The sequence below is a fragment of the Phyllobates terribilis genome, unplaced genomic scaffold (genome assembly GCF_046119375.1).
Source record: "Phyllobates terribilis strain yellow unplaced genomic scaffold, ASM4611937v1 Scaffold_8__6_contigs__length_399053987, whole genome shotgun sequence".
Lineage (NCBI taxonomy): Eukaryota > Metazoa > Chordata > Amphibia > Anura > Dendrobatidae > Phyllobates > Phyllobates terribilis.
In genome coordinates, this window is record NW_027362768.1 from 292,410,649 (window position 1) to 292,433,474 (window position 22,826).

Here is a 22,826-nt window from a genome sequence, read left to right on the forward strand (position 1 = left end):
GGGATCCGGAGCTCATCCACCGGTGTCCGGCTGTGGCACCTCGCATGCCTCTGGCTTGAGCCTGCCACGCGGGGCTTCTCAGCATGTAGGGAGCACCTCTGCTCTTCTCTGCTGCTTGGCGCCAAAACCACCTCAGGCTTGGCGCGCTGGCCTCTTATATACAGGAACTCCTTCCTGAAAGTCACCTGACTGGGTCCAGCGTCTAAATCTGCTCTCCCTTCAACTTCCCTTGCACATCTTGGTTCCGCTTGACTGTGCCTGACCAGCAGATGGCAATCTCTCTCCATCTTTGAAGCATCCTGTAAGAATTATCTTAAAGGCTCTCTTGCCTCTACTACAATCGTACAGGGCCGGACGTCTGCCATGGTGACCAGGGGACGCAAATGAACTGGGCCGTTACGTCCAGAATTAAGGTACGGTACAGGGCTCAGAAGGGACTGGGCCAGTGTGAAGAACACACATAAGGTACTAAGTGACCCTTTACTAAGGACTTGCGGCCTAGCAGGTAATATAACCTCGTTAGTGCCAGTATAAACATTAGAAGCTCCTGAAGGACTCATTGCAGTGATGGGCCTAACGTTGCGAGTGACACCTGTGGAGTTAAAGCAGAAGAACATAGAACGTCGTTCACACTGAGCGATAGCTAGATTGAACATAGAATAGGATGCTGAAATTGTTGCATTGTTGTTATCGCCGTTATTGCTAATATTGTGTGGTTTGTTACCCTGTACCCGAACAGCTAACTGTTTCCTTAATTAGTACTTTCATTTCTGTGGTAGGAAAATAAATATCTTTAGTTGGTCACTTCAGCCTCATCCTTATCTGCATGTTGCATCTCAGTAACCTGTTCTCACAGATATCAGGGATTTGGGGAAAATCGGGGTTATAATCAAGTGCTTTTTTTATCGCAGTTTCATCAGAGTTTGGTCAGTTTTTATTATGAGAGTTTGGCCAGAGTTTCATCAGTTTTTCTTGGGTGAGAAACAACAAAGTCCTATATAGCAATTCGTGAAAAAAGGATGTCATCCGAGTGCTGTCTGATTTTTTCACAGACTTGTATTTCTGATTTTGATCCGACACGCTAATCAATATTGGACATGTCTCGGTGATATTGCACTGTCCGCTTAGTCTGCGAAAAATCACGTGAACTATCCCATTCACTATCATAAGTGTGAATAAGCCGTAAACAATACTTTTAAGAGGGTGACTTATGCTATTACTCCTGCATTCGACATAGTCATCTCTTACAGGAATCCAGGAACAAATCTATGCAGAAATTTTAGCCAGGTGTGGAAAAAATGAAGCATAGTAAGGGTATGTGCACACGATGCAGAAATGAAGCAGAAAATTTCTGCATCATTTCTGCATCTCCCTGGCAGAAAAAACGCATGCAGATTGTGCATGCGTTTTTCCTGCAGAATACATGCGGATCCACATGCAGATTCACATGCGTTTCCGCATGCAGATTGACAAGCGCTTTCCAGGCGATTTTAGCATCACCTGGAAAGTGCTTGATAACTAGGTCACACTATATAAATCCATGCAAACAGCATGGATTTATACAGTGTGAACCGAGAGAGTGTATATACTTACCTCTGATGGCCCGCGCTGTCCTGCTCACTCCGTTCTCCCGGCAACTTTGAATTGAAAGACCTGCCGACGTCAGCGTCACGTGACCCGTCACATGACTCTGACGTCACCGCAGGTCCTACAACTCACTGCAAGTGCCGGGAACCAAGCGGGAGCGCTGCGCGGGCCGACAGAAGGTAAGAATACATTTATTTTTTATTTTATTCTTCTTTTTACAGCTTTTTTAATGGTACCTGGGTGTGGATGAGACTCTCCTCTCCTCCACACCCGGGTACCATCCGCACATTAGAACGCACCAATTACGCAAGTACAAATGCTGTCTTGCGGAATTGGCGCGTTCTAATGCAAGTCAATGGCGGCGAAATCGCCGCGTTTCCGCAAAATTAATTGACATGCTGCGGATTTTTGACCGCAGCGTTAACGCTGCGGAAAAATCCGCATCATGGGCACAGCACATGCGGATTTCCATTGGGGAACATTGCTGCCCTTCTACCATGCGTTTTTCATGCGTTTCCGCGGCGTTTACGCAACTGCAAAAACGCCGCGGAAACGCATGAAATACGCATCGTGTGAACACAGCCTAAAGCTTTCAAAATTAGAAGTGTTTATATATTTTTTTATCAATTAACAAAATATAAAGGGAATGAACAAAAGAGAAATCAAATCCTACTTGGTGTAACCAACCTTTACCTTCAAAATAGTATCAATTCTTCTAGGTACACCTGCACACAGTTTTTGAATGAACTCGGCAGGGCGGTTCTTCCAAACACCTTGGAGAATTAACCACAGATCATCTGTGGAAGTAGATTTGCACTTGCCCGAGTCAAGCATTACTTTTTATATTGCTGGAAGAGATAAGATATCCATCAGCTAAACAATCGACTTCGACCAACAGATAACTAATGAGTATTGGGGGCATTTTTCGTCTCCTGGCATCTGACAGCAGGTTTTTGCTATGTAATCTGACATCAGCAGGATATAGGGACAAAGACTCTGATTCCACTGATGTAGTGATGTGTCACTTACTGGGTGCAGCAGTTGTGATAGAATCACAGTTTTCTCTGCTGCAGAGCTAGCAGTGCTGTGAATGCTGAGCTGTGTATACACTGCACATTGACAAAAAGCTGCGAATCAGTGGTGGAGGTGTGGTTGGACTAGGAGGCACAAGACACCTAGTGTCACAGGTGTGTCAGGTGTGACAGACAGTTGTTCTGGATCCAGCTGTAGAAGGTCATTGCGCTTGGCTCTACAGGCACCTTCTTGGTCTTTACATCTTTGTAGAATAGTGATATCCTTCTCCCTCTAGGACCTAGCAGTGACCTCCATCTTCTGATGCTAATTGACACACCCTTGCTGGATGTTTAAATACCTTCAGTCTCTCCAGAGAGTCGCCTGTGATAGCTCTATTTTCCTTTGTCCAGGTTTTAAGTACTAGTAGTCGGCTAGTGTCTTCTTGGAGTTCCTTTTTGGATTGTAGTCGTGATCTCTCTGGTGTCTTCTCAATCTAGGTGTTTTCCCTTGTCTGTTTACCTGTTTGTCTTTAGTTGCAGTGGGGGCTGACTGGTGCTCACCCCGTCCCCTCCCTATCTAGGGCCTATCGCTAGGGACAGTCAGGGATTATTTTTCCTGCTCGGCAATAGGTGCGGAATCTATTTAGGGACGTTAGAGGAGACAGGGTGTTGTCAGATCTGCCTAGGGGTCTCCACTCCCCCTTTCCCTAGTGTTTGGGCTTCCACCCCCTCTTCCCATCATTGTGCACTTAGTCTTTCCCTCACCTTGCGTGACACCTAGTCCTGTAGTGATAATCTCCTGCTGATAAAACATTGATTCTATTGAAGCAGCAGCACACAGCCTACTAAGTGACACATCACCAGAATCAGTTTCTCAACCCCTACATCATGCTGCTATCAGATTACCTAACAAAAACCTACTGATAGATTCCCTTTAAGCCGTTGTTATTTTAACAGGAGTGATTCCCTTCTTGTCCTGTTGTATGTGTTGTGTCCCTTCTTAAACATCCATTCTCAACACAAAATACATCTAAATATTTTAATCCTTCCAACTACATTTCTCCGTATCAGTTTTGTTGTTTTCTGTGTTCTTTTCCAGACTCCAGGGTAGTCTTTGTATGAGCTGGTGCACAGTATGAACCACATATATTAGATGAACCTGCATTAATGCCTTTTTTGGCACACAAAAGCATCATGATGGCCCTAGAAACAACTTACTGGCATTGCACGCTGTTATTTAGTCTATTATCTACAACTAACTGGTTACTCCATGTTTGATCTTTGTACATAAACTTTACTTCCAATACTTCCAACTAGGTGGAAAAAAACCGTATAGAGATCAAATGATTGAAATCCAAGCCTAGAAATAGATTGTTTTTTTATTTTTCTGGTTCTTGCACGATACCATTCATTATCTCTCCAGGTTTTGTATCAGACAGCAGAAAACTACCCATACAAGTGATATTGATCCACATAACTTCAGTTTCCTGGGTTAAATCAAAAATACAACATTCATTTTTTTTTTATTCAAAACATGATTTATTGTGGAAAGTAGCAAGTGACATTTCATTCATATTTGAAAGATGTGACCTTGAAGTCACCTTTGACAGACAGGTATGTGAGTTTATCATATCCATGGCGATTTGGAAATGAGATCTCATGACCATCCGGAAGTTTCACAACAAATTTGTCCCCATTAAATTGGATTGAGATCTATGGAAAAAATTAAAAAAAATCAATAAATATATATAAATAATAAGTGGCAACAACACACAGAACGCCCAAAAGTAGATTTTCACATTTTAGAAGACACGGACAAACATCCACGCATGTCATTAAAGTTATAGAAAAAGAAGGTCTATCTAATGCTGCTTGCAGTGTCCTCTGTTCTCCATGGTTTCTACTTCTTAGTCAAGTTGGTCAATGTATTATGGAGGACAATTCGTAATCAAGAAACCTCAGGCTGCATTTTATGTTCTCAATGGTCCAAAAGGGGAGTTCTCCATCATCAAAGGAAAGAAGTTAAAACGTAATCATATAGGATAAAAAATTTGGGAGAATGTCCACATAATAAAAAAAGCATAATGCTGACGCGTTTCGGGTAAAAAAATACCTTAATGAAAGCTAACTACTACCCTTTGGTGCTGAAGAACATCTCCTTTAGGACCATTGAAAGTTTTTTGATCTGGAAGCCAGACCAGTGCAAACTCTGTTCACCACACCCAGACCACAGACTGTCAACCCTGGAAGTCTCCTGGGATACTTATCTCTAACACATAAATGATGAGCTGAATTGACACGTTTTCTATTTTTTGCATTTTATGTTGGCTTGAACTTTTTAAGTGCTAATGTATATGCCTGATATATAGGCTCTTTAGTATGACCCTTTTTCAATCTCATTGTACTTACCTTGACATCTGTCCCTGGGGAAAAACACTGGTGTCCATCTCTTTGCTCCGATTCCCAGTTGTTGCTGCGCTTGGAGTTGCACACAATCGTTTTCTCGGTGAGACGAGGATTAAAATGTAGACCTATATCACTGGCACTACGGCCCAGATTGAAGGAGAAGCTATGAAGGAAACAAGCAGTTTGTTCACTATGGTTCTCACCAGTGACATCCCTGCCTATCACTAAAATGGGAGCCTAGAGTACCTGCCTGCCATTGTGCAGTGAGGAGTTTGAATGGAGCGATGGTCGAGCCTATTGCTCTATTCTATGTCTATGTCTAAGTCAAGCATCGTCCTTGATTGTCTCCATCAGTCCCACAGACATTTATATGGGCGGCAGAGCATATGCTTGACCATCGCTCCATTCAAACTCCTCCTCACTGTTGTTGTGTGGCTTTTCTTGTAATCAGTGGGGCTCCCAGCTATCAAACATTTATAACCTATTTTGTCTGATAGCAAAATGAGCAATGAGGTCTAGCTAGACCCATCTAAATAGCAGGAATTTACAGCTATTCTGACATACATTTTCAGAGTAAGCACATCAGCCTCATCAGATCTAAGAGACCTATTTAACAATGTATGAAATCTGGTGACAGACTTACTTTAAAGAGTTGTTCCACTACATTGATATTGATGACCTTCCTTCAAATAGCAGATTCACCAATCGGCAGTGATCAGATCGCCCGTAGGATGGATGTCAGCAGTTGCGGAGTTGAAGAGCACAGCTCCAGTCAACTATTTAATGGCTGATCAGCTCATATGCAAATTCAAATAGGAGAGGATCCTCAGTACGTGGCAACAACCACTAAACAGGTGATGGAGCTGTTCTGTTCAACTCTGCAAGTTTTTACATCCGGCTAATCGGTGAAGGTGCCAGCTGTTGGATCTCCATTCTCCATTGATCTGATAATGAAGACCTATCCAAAGGATTCAGTGGAAAAACCCTTTAAAGTGAATCAATCAGTAGACTCAATCATCCTAAGCCGTCTATATGGGCAAGCAGGTCATAGAAAATTTTATTCAATGATACATTGATTGCTGCCATCCGATGACTTATTCCAAAAAAATCCAAGTTTTTCTTACTATTTACTGTAAATGAGCTGTTAAAATCTATGTGCTGTACATAGATTTCCCAGAGAACCTGCCTCCAGAGATTATTTTAAATGAAAGGGGGCATTACCAGTGTGAGACATGTAGATCAGGAGATCAGACTGCCAGTCATTACATGTCTCACACTGGTAACTCTCCCTTTATCCCGGATTATCATGGAGATCTGTGTCCCGCCCCTAGATCTTAACAGTGCATTTACATTTCAAGAAAATCTAGGATTTCTCTGCAATAAGAAATCGGATAGCAGATATCAAGGTATCATTTTATTCAGCTTTCTATGATCTACAAGCCCATATAGACGGTTAAGGCGGTTGTCCTACTGACAGATGCCCTTTAAATAATTGTATAAATATAATGTTAGAAATTCAGATATTCAAGTGTTTCAAGGAATTCTTCATTGTTGTATTACTATGTTCTGTCCCAGACAATCTGCACTAACAACAGTAGGTACTCCAGTAAACCTCCTGAATGATGCCCCTTGCTTGTCATTACCATTATTGTTACAGGGAACAAATAACTTACTTCTTGGCATCTCCTGAAAGTTTTCCTTTCAGTTTTAAACTTTCTCCTCGTGACAGCTCAAGGTTCAACATTTCAAATTTCTCCTAATTTATAAAAAAAAAACATTTATTCACTGTTATACATTGGAATTTATCATTGTATTCCGTTCACACTTGCAAATTATATCTCTCACACACATATAGGAACACACAGATATATTTACAGTACATATATATTTGGCTTCTCTTTTACATGTGTTAGTCATTCACACTTTTAAAATACTATTCATTACTAGAGTAAAAATTAACTAATAGTAACTTGATGGTTTATGGCAATGGGCTTAAGGCTAGGGTCACACAAACGTTTTCTCTCCATACAAGAAAATTGGTCTGATCAGAGTGGGATCCAATTTTCTCAGTGGTATAAAGAATAAAAAATCTTTTTCCATTTTTTCCATTATGTCAGTCTATGAAAATCATGTCATCGAAGTGTGGTCCGATTTTTTTCACAAACCCATAGACTTAAATGGGCGAATGCCATCCATCCAATTATAAGACTTGTATCCTGCATTTTTCCCAACTTTTCTCCTATGCAGGCTCCATTTTTAATCTTCAGTTATCTCTGAGCTTGTGAGTGGAAGCAAGAAACAAAGGATTCTTGCTATCCCATCTCTTTGCAGCAAATAAAAGCAGCAGCAGGAAAGATATTATACAACAGTACTTAGCAGTGTAGCAGTGAATCCATCACTGAGGTGAGATAAACACTTGCTGCAAATTAGCAGCACCACTTTTTGTGAGTGTGTGTGTGTATCTCAGTTTCTCTCTTTCCGTGCTCCGCCCTCATTCTCCTCCCTCCACTTTCAATAGGCAGCTGTACTTGAATACCACCACAGGGAGTTGTCCATGTGCCTTTGGGGCACCCCAGGAGTCTGGTTGCCACAGTGGTATTGCCTCCCTCACAAGGGGGTGATGCCATGCCTGGAAGCAAGGAGGGGTCCCCTAATCAGGTTTTGCTAGCATGCAACACTTTCCTGGCTCCAGACCAGCAAGGGGAGCTCCTTCCCTTAGCAACTGGGATCTGGAGGCGGGGTTAGTTAGTGTGAGGAGAGCAGAGAGGAGTTGAAGTCAGGACGTCGACGAGGAAAGTCCTAGGGAGTGGAGCTGCACCCCAGAGGGAAGCGCAGAAGAACCGGACACCGGAGTCCGAGGCTGTGGGGCACTGAAGGCCCAGCAGCAGAAACCGGAGGGTAGGAGACTGCAGGTCTCCTGGCCCCATCAGAGGCTCAGCAGCACATAGGGCCCAGCACAGCCACGTGGGAGCGACACTCCAGGAAGGCCCGAGCTGCCTGCCATACGGGTGAGCACAAAGATGTTTTACTCAGGGACGAGGGCTGCAGCATAGCTATACGCAGCAGGGCCAAAGCGGTAGCGCAAAAGGGAAGGCCTACAACTCCACCTGGCTAGGTGGATCCCCCAACTTGCTTCCAGGCCACCAGGACCTCTACTACCAGCTAGTACCCGTGCCCCGGTCTGCCTAACCACCGCAAGTAAAGATAAGAGGAAACCGCCATTAAGTTGTGGACTGATTATTAACTGCCGCATCCCCTGCACTACACTGCACCACAACTGCAACAGGAACGTCTACACTGCCCTGGAGTTAAGCTCTACCTGTGGAGAGCTAAACCAACTCTGCGGCATTAACAACGGCTCCAGAGGACCTGCTCTGCAGCGGCGGCTCCCTTTAGCCGCATACCACAGGTGGCGTCACGAACTGTATATAAAAACTATAAATCCCCTGTAAATATTCCCTATTATTGACCGCCCTGGGTCGCAGACTGGGTCTCCGCCACTGTGACATCTCCCAGCATCAACCGGCCCGGCACCGAGTACCCCACGGCCCAGGGGGCGCGTCACCTTGTTTTGACAAAGAATGATTTTTGCAATTTTTCAGAATAAATGATGAGTTCAGGAGCCAGCAGGGTGGAGAAGAAGTGGCTTAAAAGTGGAGAAAGAAGCATACTTATCTGATAAGTGAGTTTCTTATTATCTATTACCTGTCAGCACGATTTTGTAATGTAAAGACATGGCTCTAATGGGGCTGTAATACTGATTAATTTGATACCTTTGGTGAAGAAATCCGCTTTGTTGTTCTTCTTTAATCACTATTTGAAGTTTTCTGCTCATTAGATTTCGGTGCACAGGGGCCGGATTGTGCACTGGGTCTTCTCCTCCCTGCATGTGATTCCCCGACCCCTCAGCTGCCTCCGGTCTGTGAATGACCTGCCTCCTCTGTATAAAATCTCAGCACTGACCTGTCATTCACAGACCTGAGGCAGCTGAGGGGCCGAGGAATCACATGCAGGGAGGAGAAGACCCAGTGCACAGTCCAGCCTCTGTGCACCGAAATCTAATTACCAGAAAAATTCAAATGGTGGTTAAAGAAGAACAACAAAGCGGATTTCTTCGCCGAAGGTATCAAACGAATCAGTATTACAGCGCCTTTACTTCCATGACTTTACTTTATATTACAAAATAGCCCTGACAGGTTCTCTTTTAGCCAGTAGGAATTATGTAGTCAAGTGATGTATTTGTAATTAATGGGAATAGCAAAGGACTCCATTAGTATATCACCTTTAGACGCTGCTAAAAACAACTAAATAAAAATAATAAAGGCAAATCAAAAGCTGTCGAATAAATTCTGTAAGTTATGTCCCTTGTATAAAGAGGAACAAGGTTTTAACTAACAAGGCCATTGAAGAAGATGAATTGTGAACCATTAATTGCTTCCTGTTTTCCCATGTCCCTTCACGATCATTAAATAGGTTAAGGGAACAACTTGATAAGATGCGACTATAAAAGCAGAAATAACAGAGATAATTATGTACCGATAACCACCTGCTCCATATCAAAGACGAATGAAGGGCAGATCTAATCTGCAAGGTGCAGAGGTCATAGGGGTGCGGATGGGGCATTGTATATGAGGGGGCCTGAACAGTAAAATGGTTTGTCATCAATCTCAATTATTTCTCAAAAACCTACTTGTGCATACTTATTACCTTACAATTAGGCAGATCTCCTATACAGAATGTCTCATAGAAAACATCTTGAGATTCCCATTTAGAGAAATATGAGATAAAGCACCACTCCAGCATTTTTGTTTTTTTCAGCGCTGGAGTGGCGCTTTAAATGTAAGCCCCCTGCCCCCGTTCTTATACTCACCTTCCGGCGGCTTCACCTTTTACTGACACCGCTCCGGTCCCACAGCGCCATCTTATGCCTGTAACTTCTGACTGGCCGGAAGTCAGAAGTTACGTCTTAAGAACTCAATGCAAGTCTATGAGGGCCAGAACGAGGTTCTCGTAGAGATGTATTGAAATGTCCTTCGGTGCGCTACATGAAAAACTGGAGCTGCCGGCAAGTCACTGGAGACCGACGGGAGAAATGCTGGAAAAAGATGAAGGTGGCAGCAGATGAGTGTGAGACAGAGGGCAGGGAACTTACATTTAAAGCACCACTCCAGCGGTGCAATAAAAAAAACACTGGAGTGGTGCTTTAATAGAGAGAAATAGCTCAATCGGGGTCTCGATTAATAAATAGAAATGAGGCTTGGCTAAAAAGAGAGTATCTTTCTGGAAGACCCGGTCTAGTTCTGCATTACTATAGCCCAGTGATTTTAGTGGGAAAGATATCTATTATGGAGCCATACATTGTGCAATTGTGCCAAAATTTGTTCTTTATTGTTATGCAAATTGGGTCCACAAGTGTACTGTAATGCACTTGCAGTCCTCGGCTGCTCCTCACTTCTCTCTCCACTGTCAATCAAGGAAAAAGGTGTGGCAGTGGGGAGAAGCAAAGAAGAGCTGAAGACTGCAAGTTCACTCATATGTCAACCAGTGCACCTGTGAACCAAATTTACTTATCAATAAAATGTGATTTTTTGATTTTTTTTTATATAAGTTGTGCATGCAACGGACATTTTTATGCTCATGCAAGGGTTGGGGATTCAATGACTGCTGCTCTAAAGGTCTAGAAAATACAGGATAATAAGGGTGGTTATCTCCCAGGAGAGTGCATGTTGAAATTCAATATGGCTGACACTTTTTTACCAACTAAACCTGCCATCAGCAGAGGCATGATACAATAGCGTATGGTGAGTACTGCACAACACTATTATCAGATGGTGTGTATTGGTGTGTACTAGTATGTACAGATAATATTCTGTATAAATCACCCCTATCTCCTCCTCGTCTCTCGAGGACTGTGTGTACTCCATATTTCTCTAGCGACTCTACAGCCCATACACATTAGGTGGCTGTTGGACAAATGAACCTTCAGGCGGCAGCTATCATTTCGCTCCTGTGTTCTCTCAGATACATTTCTGGTTATCTACGGGAGAGCAAAAGGATCGACAGTCCAAAATCAGGCATGTTGGATCCTTAATAGAGATGAGCGTTGTTCTACTCGAACTATTCGCCAATCTCAAATTCGAGCTGTTTTGGGCGGTGTTCGAGCCGTTCGGCGAACACGAACAATTTGAGAAAAATTTGCTGTTCGAGGTTATGTTCGATAACTGTTCGTGCACCAAAATCATAACTGGATTTTTTCTCAGTAATGATGAAAATTAATGTTAATACGCAGTTTGAGTGTACAGCGGGGTGGGGGGAGGGGCAGGGGATGGATCTCTGCAGGAACAATGAAGATCTCCATTTTTTTTTCTCTTTCCCGCATTTACAGTGGGGAGGTGCAATCTGTCAGCCTATCAGCAGCGCACACACGGAGCGAAGTGCTTTTTTTCACACAAGCAAGGGCATGTGTCATTGGCAGTGTATGTCACATGTCCTTGCCCTATAAGACCAAGCCATTTTCCCCGTCGCCACCATTGTCTCACTGCTGCAGCTGCGTGTTAGACGGCACCGCTGTTGCTGTGTGCGCTATACCTTGTTAATTTCAAGCCAATTTTCGCACAAATATACAGATAGCTTGGGAGTAGGGAATAGTTGTGATTGCAGGCCTTTTAAGGACTAGGTTACAGCATTTCCTACGACTTTTATCAGGCAGGTCTGTGCTCTTAAATAGATAGGTTGTGGGAGTAAAGACTAATTGTAATTGGAGTCCTTTTCAGGACTAGGTTACATCAGTTCCTATCAGTTTTTGCCAGGCAGGTCTGTGCCAGTGTTGTGCAAGTTTTTTTCACAGCATTTGGCTGAATCTAGCAAAGCTAATCCTTTTTGGCCTATTGCAGAGTGTGTTAGTCAGTGGAGTAGCCTATCTGTGTTGCAAGATATACCACCTGTGTATAGAATACCAATTTTTTTACTGCACCTAGTGAAGTAAAATCTTTTGGGCATAGCATCATTCTATTAGTCCATCTATACTGACCTCCATCAGGTTGCAAACTGAATCTAATTTTTTTCTGCATCTAGCTCTGAAAAAATATTTGGCCTTCTAGCAGTGTGTGGGACTTGTTCTATTAGTCCACCTATACTGACCTCCATCAGGTTGCAAACTGAATATATTTTTTTCTGCATCTACCTCTGAAAAAATATTGGGCTTCTAGCTGTGTATGGGACTTGTTGTATTAGTACATCTATACTGACCTCCATCAGGTTGCAAACTGAATATATTTTTTTCTGCATCTACCTCTGAAAAAATATTGGGCTTCTAGCTGTGTGTGGGTCTTGTTCTATTAATCCATCTATACAGACCTCCATCAGGTTGCAAACTGAATATAATTTTTTTCTGCATCTAGCTCTGAAAAAATATTTGGCCTTCTAGTAGTGTGTGGGACTTTCTCTGTTAGTCCATCTATACTGACCTCCATCAGGTTGCAAACTGAATATATTTTTTTCTGCATCTACCTCTGAAAAAATATTGGGCTTCTAGCTGTGTGTGGGTCTTGTTCTATTAATCCATCTATACAGACCTCCATCAGGTTGCAAACTGAATATAATTTTTTTCTGCATCTAGCTCTGAAAAAATATTTGGCCTTCTAGTAGTGTGTCGGACTTTCTCTATTAGTCCATCTATACTGACCTCCATCAGGCTGCAAATTAAAAATAATTTTTATCTGCATCTACAGTACCTCTGAAAAAATATTTGGGCTTCTAGCTGTGTGTGGGACTTGTTCTATTAGTCCACCTATACTGACCTCCATCAGGTTGCAAACTGAATATATTTTTTTCTGCATCTACCTCTGAAAAAATATTGGGCTTCTAGCTGTGTGTGGGACTTGTTGTATTAGTCCATCTATACTGACCTCCATCAGGTTGCAAATTGAATATAATTTTTTTCTGCATCTAACCCAGCCAATAGTTTTGGCCTAATACCACAGTTTGGCCACTCAGCTCTGCTCGGTTACCATCCATTGTTTTTTTGTGCAAACAACTCCAGAGTTGTGAATTAGTTAACCACCAAAATGAGTGGAAAAAGGCCTGCTGCTGGTGGAAAGGGGAATAGGCGTGTTGGGAAGGGGAAAAAAGGTTGTGTCCGTGGGGTAGGTGTTAAAGCAACAGTAACATCTGTAGAAGAAAGACCATCTTCCAGCCAAACTAAAATGTCTACTTCTTTTAGCGGACAATGTGATAAGATCCCTTTCTTACGGCCACGCCAATCGCTACAAATTCCAGATGAGGCACAAAAACAGCAGGTGCTTCAACGGATATCAAGTGCTCCTTTAAGTGGGCTCTCCTCCACATCAACTTCAACATCACAAATACTCCAGTCCTCAAAGGTGTCACCCCAATCGCACTTGCTTCCTCACAGCTCCCAAATCTCCAGCTGCCCGTCTGAGTATGAGGTAGAACAGATGGTTGAGTCTGCAGAGCTGTTTACTCATACTATAGCCTGGGAATCAGAGGTGGACTCCAGCGCTTCTGTGAATCCAGACGAGGAAATGATCTGCACTGATGCCCAGAATCTTTATGAGTCGGATCCAGGACCAGATGCAGAAGGTTCTGACCATAATGTAGACCCTCATTCCCAAACTGTAACTCCTGTTGGTGGAGACAATGAGGAAGACGATGATAAGACTCAAATACCTGATTGGAGCGACAACTTTAGTTTTTTGTCTGGGCAGGAACAGGTTGGCTCTGAGGACGACGGGTGTGATAACGCACAGGGTGATGATGATGAGGTTGGAGATCCCACTTACTGTCAACCCACAGTCAGCCAAGAGATGAGGTCAGCAGAGGAGGTGGAGGAAGATGCTAGTGACGACGAGGTCAGGTTGCGCCTTCCTGGACAGAGACGTAGTACTGGAAGCACGTCAACAACTGCATCCTCAAACACAACTCTGCCTCTCACCACAAGTCGTGGTGGCTCTTCAGGTCGCATGGGTGCTAAGCCTTGCATAGCCTAGGCATTTTTTCAGATCGATAAAGATGACCCAACTCGTGTTATCTGTAACATTTGTCAGCAAAAGCTAAGTAGAGGCCAAAAATTACATAGTTTGAGTACTTCATGCATGAACCGGCACATGGACATGAAGCATAAGTTGCAGTGGGAAGCTCAGTGTGCTACAATGCGGCCTAGCCGACCGGGCCAACCACCGTCTGCCATATCTTGTGCATCCGCGGCCTCTTCATCCTCTGTGACTGGGGGGACAGCAGTCACACCTGTTTTGGGGCGCAGACCTGCCACCTCTTTACCCGCAACAGCCAGCGTGATTGGCAGGTCATCATTTTCTTTGGAGGTGGGAACACCAGCTGGTGTTGAGCGCTGTCCGACATCGATAGCACCACCTTTGGATCAAGGCAACCTAACATGTCCGCCTCCATCTTCCTCACAGACCGGCAGTTTGCCGGGGACACCCTTATCAATCCCGTCTAAGCACAATAGCCAGCCCTCGGTCCCTCAGATGTGGACAAGTAAAAGACCATTTCCTCCTAGCCATGAGAAAGCTAAGAGGTTGAATTTCACCATCTGCAAGCTCTTGGCTACAGAAATGCTGCCTTTCCGCCTGGTGGACACAGAGGATTTTCGAGACCTTATGTCCGTCGCAGTGCCCCAGTACCAGATGCCCAGTCGGCACTACTTCTCAAAGAAAGGTGTGCCTGCGCTCCACCAGCATGTCGCACACAACATCACCGCTTCTTTGAGAAACTCTGTGTGTGACAGGGTGCATTTCACCACAGACACTTGGACGAGTAGGCATGGACAGGGGCGTTACATGTCGCTGACTGGGCACTGGGTAACTATGGTGACAGCAGGACAAGGGGCTGCTGTCCAAGTCTTGCCGTCCCCACGAGTTGTGCGTCAATCCTCTTTATGTCAAAGTTCCTCCACTGCTTCTGCCTCCTCAACCTCCTCTCGGTCTTCCACCTGCACCCAAAGCCTGTCTGGTCATGCCACAAGCTTTCTAACTGCGCAGAAGGGATCCTGCACACCTCCTTACTATGCTGGCAGTAGGGCTCAACGTCATCAGGCGGTTTTTACATTGAAATGTCTGGGAAATGTGAGTCACACAGCTGAGGAGTTGTGGTCAGCTCTGGAGAACCAATTTCATGAATGGTTGTCTCCACTGGACCTGAAACCAGGGAAGGCCGTGTGCGACAATGCTGCAAACCTGGGTGCGGCCCTTCGCCGGGGCAATGTCACACACGTGCCTTGTATGGCTCACGTGTTGAACCTGGTTGTCCAGCAATTTTTAGCCCACTATCCCAGACTAGATGGCCTTCTGCAGAGGGCACGGTCGCTGTGTGCTCACTTCTGCCGTTCGCATCCCGCAGCTCAGCGACTTACATCTCTACAGAAGTCGTTGGGCCTGCCACTTCACCGGCTAAAATGCGATGTGCCTACCCGGTGGAATTCAACTCTGCACATGTTGCAGCGACTGTGGCAGCACCGACAAGCCCTGGTGCAATACGTTCTGACGTATAGCCTGGGCCAACGAGATTCAGAGGTGGGGCAAATCACGCTGGAGGAGTGGTCTCAGATCAGGGACCTATGCACCCTTCTGCACAGTTTTGAAATGGCGACGAAGATGTTTAGTGCTGACGATGCCATTATCAGCATGACTATTCCGGTGATTTACATGCTGGAGCACATGTTAAACAGAATTCGGAGTCAGGTGGTGGCACAAGAGGAGGTGGAGGAAGTAGAGGAGGAGGAGTTGTATGCGGAAGGGCTAACATCTGCAAGGTCCAGACGGTCGGCAGCACCAAGGCGGCAGGCATGTGAGGGTGGGGGAGATGGTTTTACCAGGGCGCATGGTAGCAGCCAAACTAGTGAGGAAGGTGCAGGAGCCCAGGAAGAAGTGGAGGACGAACTGATGGAAGACTCATCAGATGAGGGAGACCTTGATCACATTTCTGTTGTGCGAGGTTGGGGGGAGAGGACAGAGGAAGGAAGCATGATTGTTACCTCACCACCAACACAACAGGGACTTGGTGCTCCTGGTTGCGCAACACACATGAGTGCCTTCTTGCTGCACTACCTGCAACATGACCCTCGAATTGTGAGAATTAGAAATAATCCTGACTACTGGGTTGCCACACTGTTAGATCCCCGGTACAAAAGTAAATTTGCAGAAATTATTCCTGCCATAGAAAGGGATGCACGCATGCAGGAGTATCAGCAGAGACTGTTGCAGAATCTTACATGTGCTTTTCCACAAAATACCAGTGGTGCACGTAGTGAATCTCACAGTTCCAACTTGCCAACCGTGGGACCGTCAAGTGTTCAGCACTCAAACCGTAACAGAACCACAGTATCTGCTGGTAACATCAATTTTGCGGAATCATTTCACCACTTTTTTAGCCCATCCTTTGCAAGGCCACAGGAGACAAGAAGTCTGACACATAGTCAACGCCTAGAGACGATGGTACAGGAGTATCTCCAAGTAAACATTGAAGCCACGACTGTGTCACTGGACCCTTGCTCTTTTTGGGCTTCCAATCTGGATAAATGGCCGGAGCTAGCCACTTACGCCTTGGAGATCTTGTCATGCCCCGCAGCCAGCGTTCTGTCTGAACGTGTGTTCAGCGCTGCTGGTGGTGTGCTGACAGATAAGCGCACGCGGCTCTCCACTGATAATGTAGACAAACTCACGTTCATAAAGATGAACAAATCATGGATCCGAAACGACTTTTCTACCCCTGTGTCATCCTGGGGAGAGTAAAAGCTTGATGATTGGTTAAAATCACCCTACCAACCGTTTTAAGCTTTCAAATTACTAATCATGTTTATCTGTATCTTGACTGGAAAATAATTTGGGCTTTGTAGCAGTGTGCAGCACTGATCCTATTAGGCCATCTATACTAAAGCTTCACCAGATTTAAAATTAAAAATAATTTTTAGCTGCATCTAGCCCGGAAAATAATTTTGGGGCTCCGAGATGCTCAAGACACATAAGTGCCTTCTTGCTGCACTACCTGCAGCATGACCCTCATATTGTCAGAATTCGAAGTAATCATGACTACTGGGTTGCCACACTCTTAGATCCCCCAAACTTTTCGATCAACCTTTTCATTTTAATAAAGACCAAAAAAATGGTCATTTTTGAAATTATAAGCATTAGCAGGTTGTTAGAAACTGAAATCAAACAGTTTTCAACTCAAAACTTTATTCTAGGTGATGTTACATTTTCACATAGGACCCCTTGTTCGAAAGGAGCTTCTGAACTCTCTCGTCCATTGAATTTGTCAGGTTTTGGATGGTTTCTGCTTCAATTGTTTTGCATGAGGACAGAATACCCTCCCAGAGCTGTTGCTTAGATGTGAACTGCCTCCCGCCATCATAGACACTCCTTTTAATGATGCTCCAAAGGTTCTGAATGGGGTAGAGGTCAGGGGAGCATGGGGGTCACACCATAAGTTTGTCCCCTTTTATGCCCATATCAGCCAGAGATGCAGATGTTTTATGTGCAGCATGAGATGGTGCATTATCATGCAGAAAAATGATCTTGCTGTTAAATACACGGTTCTTCTTCTTGAACCATGGCAGGAAGTGCTGTTTGAGAAAATCCACATACATTATGGAGTTCATCTTTAGCGCCTTCAGGGATCCTAAAGGGGCCGACAATCTCTCTCCCCATGATTCCAGCCCAAAACATTACTCCACCTCCTCCTTGTTGGCGATGTAGCCGTGTTTGCGTGGGGTGTCCATCAACCAGCCATCCTCCACTCCATCCATCTGGACCATCGAGCGCTGCACGGCACTCATCCGTGAACAAAACTGTTTTGAAATCAGTCTTCATGTAATGTTTGGCCCACTGGAGCCGTTTCTGCTTGTGTGAAGTGGATAGAGGAGGTCGACAGGATGGCGTATGCACAGCTGCAAACCTCTGAAGGACCCTGCATCTTGTTGTTCGGGGGACGTTGGAGGCACAAGCAGCTTCAAAAACTTGTCTGCTGCTATGACAAGGCTTTTTTGCCGCTGCTCTTTCAACCTGACGTAATTGCCTGTAGGAAAGAGTCCTCAATTTGCCCTTATCAGCACGCACACGTGTGTACTGTGAATCAGCTACATACTTCTTGATTGCCAAGACACTTCATCCTGATCATCGCACAATGTTGATTGTAGTCATGCCTTGACCTAAACACTCCACAATTTGTTGCTTCTCAGCAGCCGACACATCCTTTTTCTTTCCCATTTTGGCAGAAAATGTAGGCTGCTTAATAATGTGAGAGAGCCTTCTTAAGTAGTCTTGCCTTTCATTGGACACACCTGCCAAACTAATTAGCACAGGTGTCTGCAATTGCTTACAGTGATATAAAGAGCCCTGACACACATCACCATCAATGAGTTTAACTGACAAACAAACAAATTCTTCCCTTATCACTCCTAAACACTTTTTGCATAATAATTTGGAACGCAGTGTACATGTGCTTTTCCACAAAACACCAGCGGTTCACGTAGTGAATCTTACAGTTCTAACTTTCCAACCGTGGTCTGTATGGAGTTGTTCAATAAAGGGCCCAAAATTAAGATAACATAGATGGGAGAGGTCTCTATGAATAGGAATTCCTAAGTATTTGATACCCTGTGAGGGACAGGCAAAGGGAAAGTTGGACTGGATGGAATCCTATATGGATTTGGGGAGGGAGACATCGAGGGCCTCAGACTTCGCTGCATTGATTTTAAAATTTGACCATGTAACAAAGTGATCTATTTCAGCCATAACAGCATGGATATATGTGATTGAGTGATATATACTAGGACATCATCAGCAAATAGAGAGCACTTGTACTCGGTGCCTCCCACCTCAATCCACCTAATATTGGGGTTATGGCGAATTGATGAGAGCAGGTGCTCCGTCACTAGGATGTATAAGAGAGGGGACAGAGGACATCCCTGCCTTGTCCCATTGGTGATTGTGAAAGGTGATGAAAATGTTCTGACGCACCCCCTGGGCCTTGGGACACCCGGAGCCGGACCCTTTTTGGTGGATGCTGGTGGTTGTAGTCTTCGTGGCGGCGACCCGGTTCCGTGGCTCAGGGCGGTCAAACCAGTGGCGGAACTATTTATGTGGTTTTGATGTTTAAATGTACGACTACGCCACCCGTGGATTGCGGTCAGAGTGAACCGCCGCTACAGGGCAGACCGCTGAGGCTGGTGTTGTGGGTGCAGCAGAGCGTAGCATAACTCCCCACGGGAGGAGTATAGCCTCAGGGCAGTGTATGCGGAGGATGGGGGTGATGGTGCAGGGCAGCAGCAGTAACGACACGGAGTCAGTGATGCAGTTCAGGGCCTTTACTCACAGTTCTTATTATCCAGACCACGTCTGCAGGTAACGGCTGCCCACGTCGTACTGTGCTCACCAGGTGAGGGGCTCAGACAACTCCCAGATTACTTTGGAGCACTTCACAGGACCCCCTTTGTGTGTCCTTTGTCTGGCCTTTCTTACCAACACTTCTGTCCGGCTGCCTCGGGCCTCCTCTTGGTAAACTTGGCGCCAGTTTCCCTGACCCTATGTGGTGCCTTCCTAGCGGGTGTAGCGAGGGGCTGCGCCACATAAAATGTCAGAGCCTCCGGTTTCTAGCTGAGGGTCGTTTCCTGCCTCCACTAGTTCGGGGACCGGTCTCCCCCTTTGGCCTGACCCCTCCACGCAGGTAGATTCGGGCGTGCGGTGGCGACTCGCCCGTCCGCACCCCTGGGATCCCTTCATTCCTCGTTCCTGGAGCCTTCTCCGCTCCTCTTCCTTCCTTCTCCCTCTTCCAGGCCTGGGCCTCTGTTACTAGGCCCACCTCCGGAGCAGAGCTCATGCAGAGCCCCTGCTCCCTGCCACTTCAGCTCAGACTTCTCTGCACTGAACTAAGATGGTGCCCACCTTTTATACTCCCTTCTCAATGCACCCAGGAACTGCTTCCTCCCTGCTCCTGCACTACCGGGTTCCCCTTCCTCAGTGTTCCCTCCCCCCACTCCAGCCAGGGACAGGGACTGTCGTGCCCATCTCAGGGGCATATTGGTCGCCCTGCCCCACGGCAATGTGGTGTAATGCATGCAGGTGTCGGGTCCTGATCCACACTCCATCCTTACCTGAGAGTGAGATATCACACCTCTGGGTGAGGTGCAATACGTCTGTAGCAACCGAGCCCTCAGGGTGCTACAGTTCCATTTATCTTCAGCCTAGGTGACGTATTGTGATACAGGGCCGTGATTTTGGCTATAAAAGGGTCCCCTAGACCCCTACCCCAAGCTTTTTAAGAGAATCATATATGGCGTGCCAGGAGACTCTATGGAATGCTTTCTCAGCATCCAACGAGAGTATCTAATTACAAATTTTTAACTGCATCTAGCCCAGGAAATACTTTGTGCCTAGTAGCAGTGTCTGCTAGTCAGCGGATTATCCCGGCTGTTAAGCAAGCTACACCACCTGTAGTTTAGACACTTAATTTTTTCAAAGGAAATGCTTCGGGACCATGGGATACTCAGTGAAGAGCATCAGGAGGCACCCCAAGGCATAGGGGCTGGGACTGGCAGTAGGATGCCTTGCGGTGGACAGCCGAGCTCGATCCTTATAAAAGCTTTTTAACTGCAGCAGCTTTAGTGGACGCTACTGGAGCTGGAATTACGCGGCTGCTGGCATGAGACTTGCCCTCCAATAGATCCTTGTAAATGGATTTAAAGTGTATTCATTCAAATTAGAGAGACAATTTAAATTAAAAAGCTTAGAGCTGCCTCCACCACAGGGGGGCTCGCTCGACCCACCAGCGGACAGGCACCAGTATTGGGAGAGGGGGGCTGGCCATCAGGGTTCACCGCGGCTCTGGCACAAACCCGGCGACACGGAGGTGGCACGGGCAGGAGCGGACTGGCCGTGTCGGCTTCTCACTTTTTGGATTTTAGAAGGGCATGACATGCCTATATCTGTGTCTCCCCCTCCTTTTACTCCTCCACCTCTTTTATTTTCGCATGACTATATGTACTTGTCACTTTTCCATGTGTTAGTTATGTCTTCTGAGCAGTTTGTCAGCTTTTGGACACCTTTGAAGGTGTTTTCTATGTGTTTCTATGTGTTTTTGTTTGCCTGCCATTGGTTTTAACGGTGTTCGAAGGTGTTCGACGAACAGTTCGACGAACAGTTCGGCGAACACACGGGTGTTCGACGAACCGAACCGAACTCGAACACTACGGGGGTGGCTCAACACTAATCCTTAACCACCCTGAGAATCATTAGTCTGAAGCTCCATACACATTAGACCGTTGGCCAAACCTGTCGATAACGGCAGGTTCACATTAGTCTAATGGGGGCTTAATATAGACATATTAAAGAGCTGTAGCATTGTATTTAATCATATAAGAGAACTGCATGAATTTATAGACTTCTATGGGTGCCTACAACTAGGAGTGTCTAAAGTCCTGTTAAGCCTCATTTAGACGTTGGTTATTTTTTGTAAAGTGGATCAGTTTTCATCAGAGTGCTGGATCTGATTTTCATCCATTTTTGGTCTGGGGATTTATTCTTCATATTAGTGTGACTTCCTTTTTCTTTGTATGCAAAAAAAAAAAAAATAAAGCAAAAATTCCAAGCTTCTCTTAACCTTCAGTCCGCGTTCACATGTTCAGTATTTGGTCAGTATTTTCCATCAGTATTTGTAAGCCAAAACCAGGAGTGGGTGATAAATACAGAAGTGGTGACGTGTTTCTATTATACTTTTCCTCTGATTGTTCCACTCCTGATTTTGGATTACAAATACTGATGTAAAATACTGATCAAATACTGATCGTGTGAACTTGGCTGTAAACTGTATAAAGCAGACAGCACTCGGATGACACTTGGAAAGCATCTGTACATTTTCCATTTTTTTCACAGATCCATTGATCAGAATGTGAACAGCCCCATAGAAAAACACGGATAGGGCACTATATTTTCTTATATTTATGACCCGATTCTCTGCCAGATTATCGGATCCATGTATGGCCATGTTGTATGGGACTATAAAGTCTGATCTAGGAATACTCTTGTGTCTACGCGTTGTGTCTCCAATTGCTGATCAGTATAATTTACTTGTATGAGGATGAATTGCAATATCAGACACAACCAATGATTCATCATAAGTGGAGCTATTTCTAACAAAAAAAAGACAATTTTAATCAACCTCAGAAAACCCCAGATTATTTGGTTTTCTTGCCAATCAATTACAGTAGCAGTCCTGCTCAGACACAAAGTAATGATAAATGTCTGAGTCATTCTGAACATATGTCACTATAGAAATAAATCTCGATTCTAGAAAGCAGATGATGATGATATACAAGACAAAAAAGTGTAAGTGAGAAAAAAACATTAATTAACTTACAGCCATGGTGCAGAGAGATAGATGGAGCGTCTATAGAAAAGCCGTAGGGAAGTAAACCCTTCCCGGACACTGACCCTTCTTATATATCATGACAAATACAGTAATTATCCTTAGTTGAATATTAACTCGAGGACTTTGGAGCAGTCTTGACAAATATGGCTACAGGAATTTTTTTCGGTGACTAGTGTGACCTTACGGCAGCAGTAATACAATAATCTGCAATAAAAATGACCATGGATTTTACAAATGTAGAGACATCACCGGTGTTTGCAATGAGTCAGGTACAATCAATGTGGAATGTAGGCTTCAAACAAAACCTTTCCATTAGGGAGCTGTGAGCGTCCGATGTGTCCTTCACCTTTATGGAGAATAGGTTTTCCTGACTATAGAATATAAAAAGTTACCATAGTTGCAAAATTCCCAAATAGCTTT

The 22,826-nt window shown here is 44.8% G+C and overlaps 1 protein-coding gene across 1 annotated transcript; it reads right to left on the reverse strand.

Moving 5' to 3' along the window:
- Nucleotides 1-4,115: 4,115 nt before the first annotated feature.
- Nucleotides 4,116-22,536, reverse strand: LGALS2 (galectin 2). The gene is made up of 4 exons (XM_073644395.1): nt 22,395-22,536; nt 6,680-6,762; nt 5,010-5,169; nt 4,116-4,313 (listed from the first exon to the last, which is right to left on the reverse strand). The coding sequence occupies exons 1-4, from the start codon at nt 22,398-22,400 to the stop codon at nt 4,167-4,169; spliced, it is 396 nt and encodes a 131-aa protein (XP_073500496.1). The 5' UTR covers nt 22,401-22,536; the 3' UTR covers nt 4,116-4,166.
- Nucleotides 22,537-22,826: the final 290 nt, after the last annotated feature.

What these genes read in the sequence shown, in the direction of transcription:
- LGALS2 (XM_073644395.1), bottom strand. An exon ending in CTTTCAGGAGATGCCAAGAA is followed by an intron (nt 5,170 to 6,679) that starts GTAAGTTATTTG and finishes TTTCCTTCATAG; the next exon opens with CTTCTCCTTCAATCTGGGCC. An exon ending in CCCCAGGGACAGATGTCAAG is followed by an intron (nt 4,314 to 5,009) that starts GTAAGTACAATG and finishes TTTTTTCCATAG; the next exon opens with ATCTCAATCCAATTTAATGG.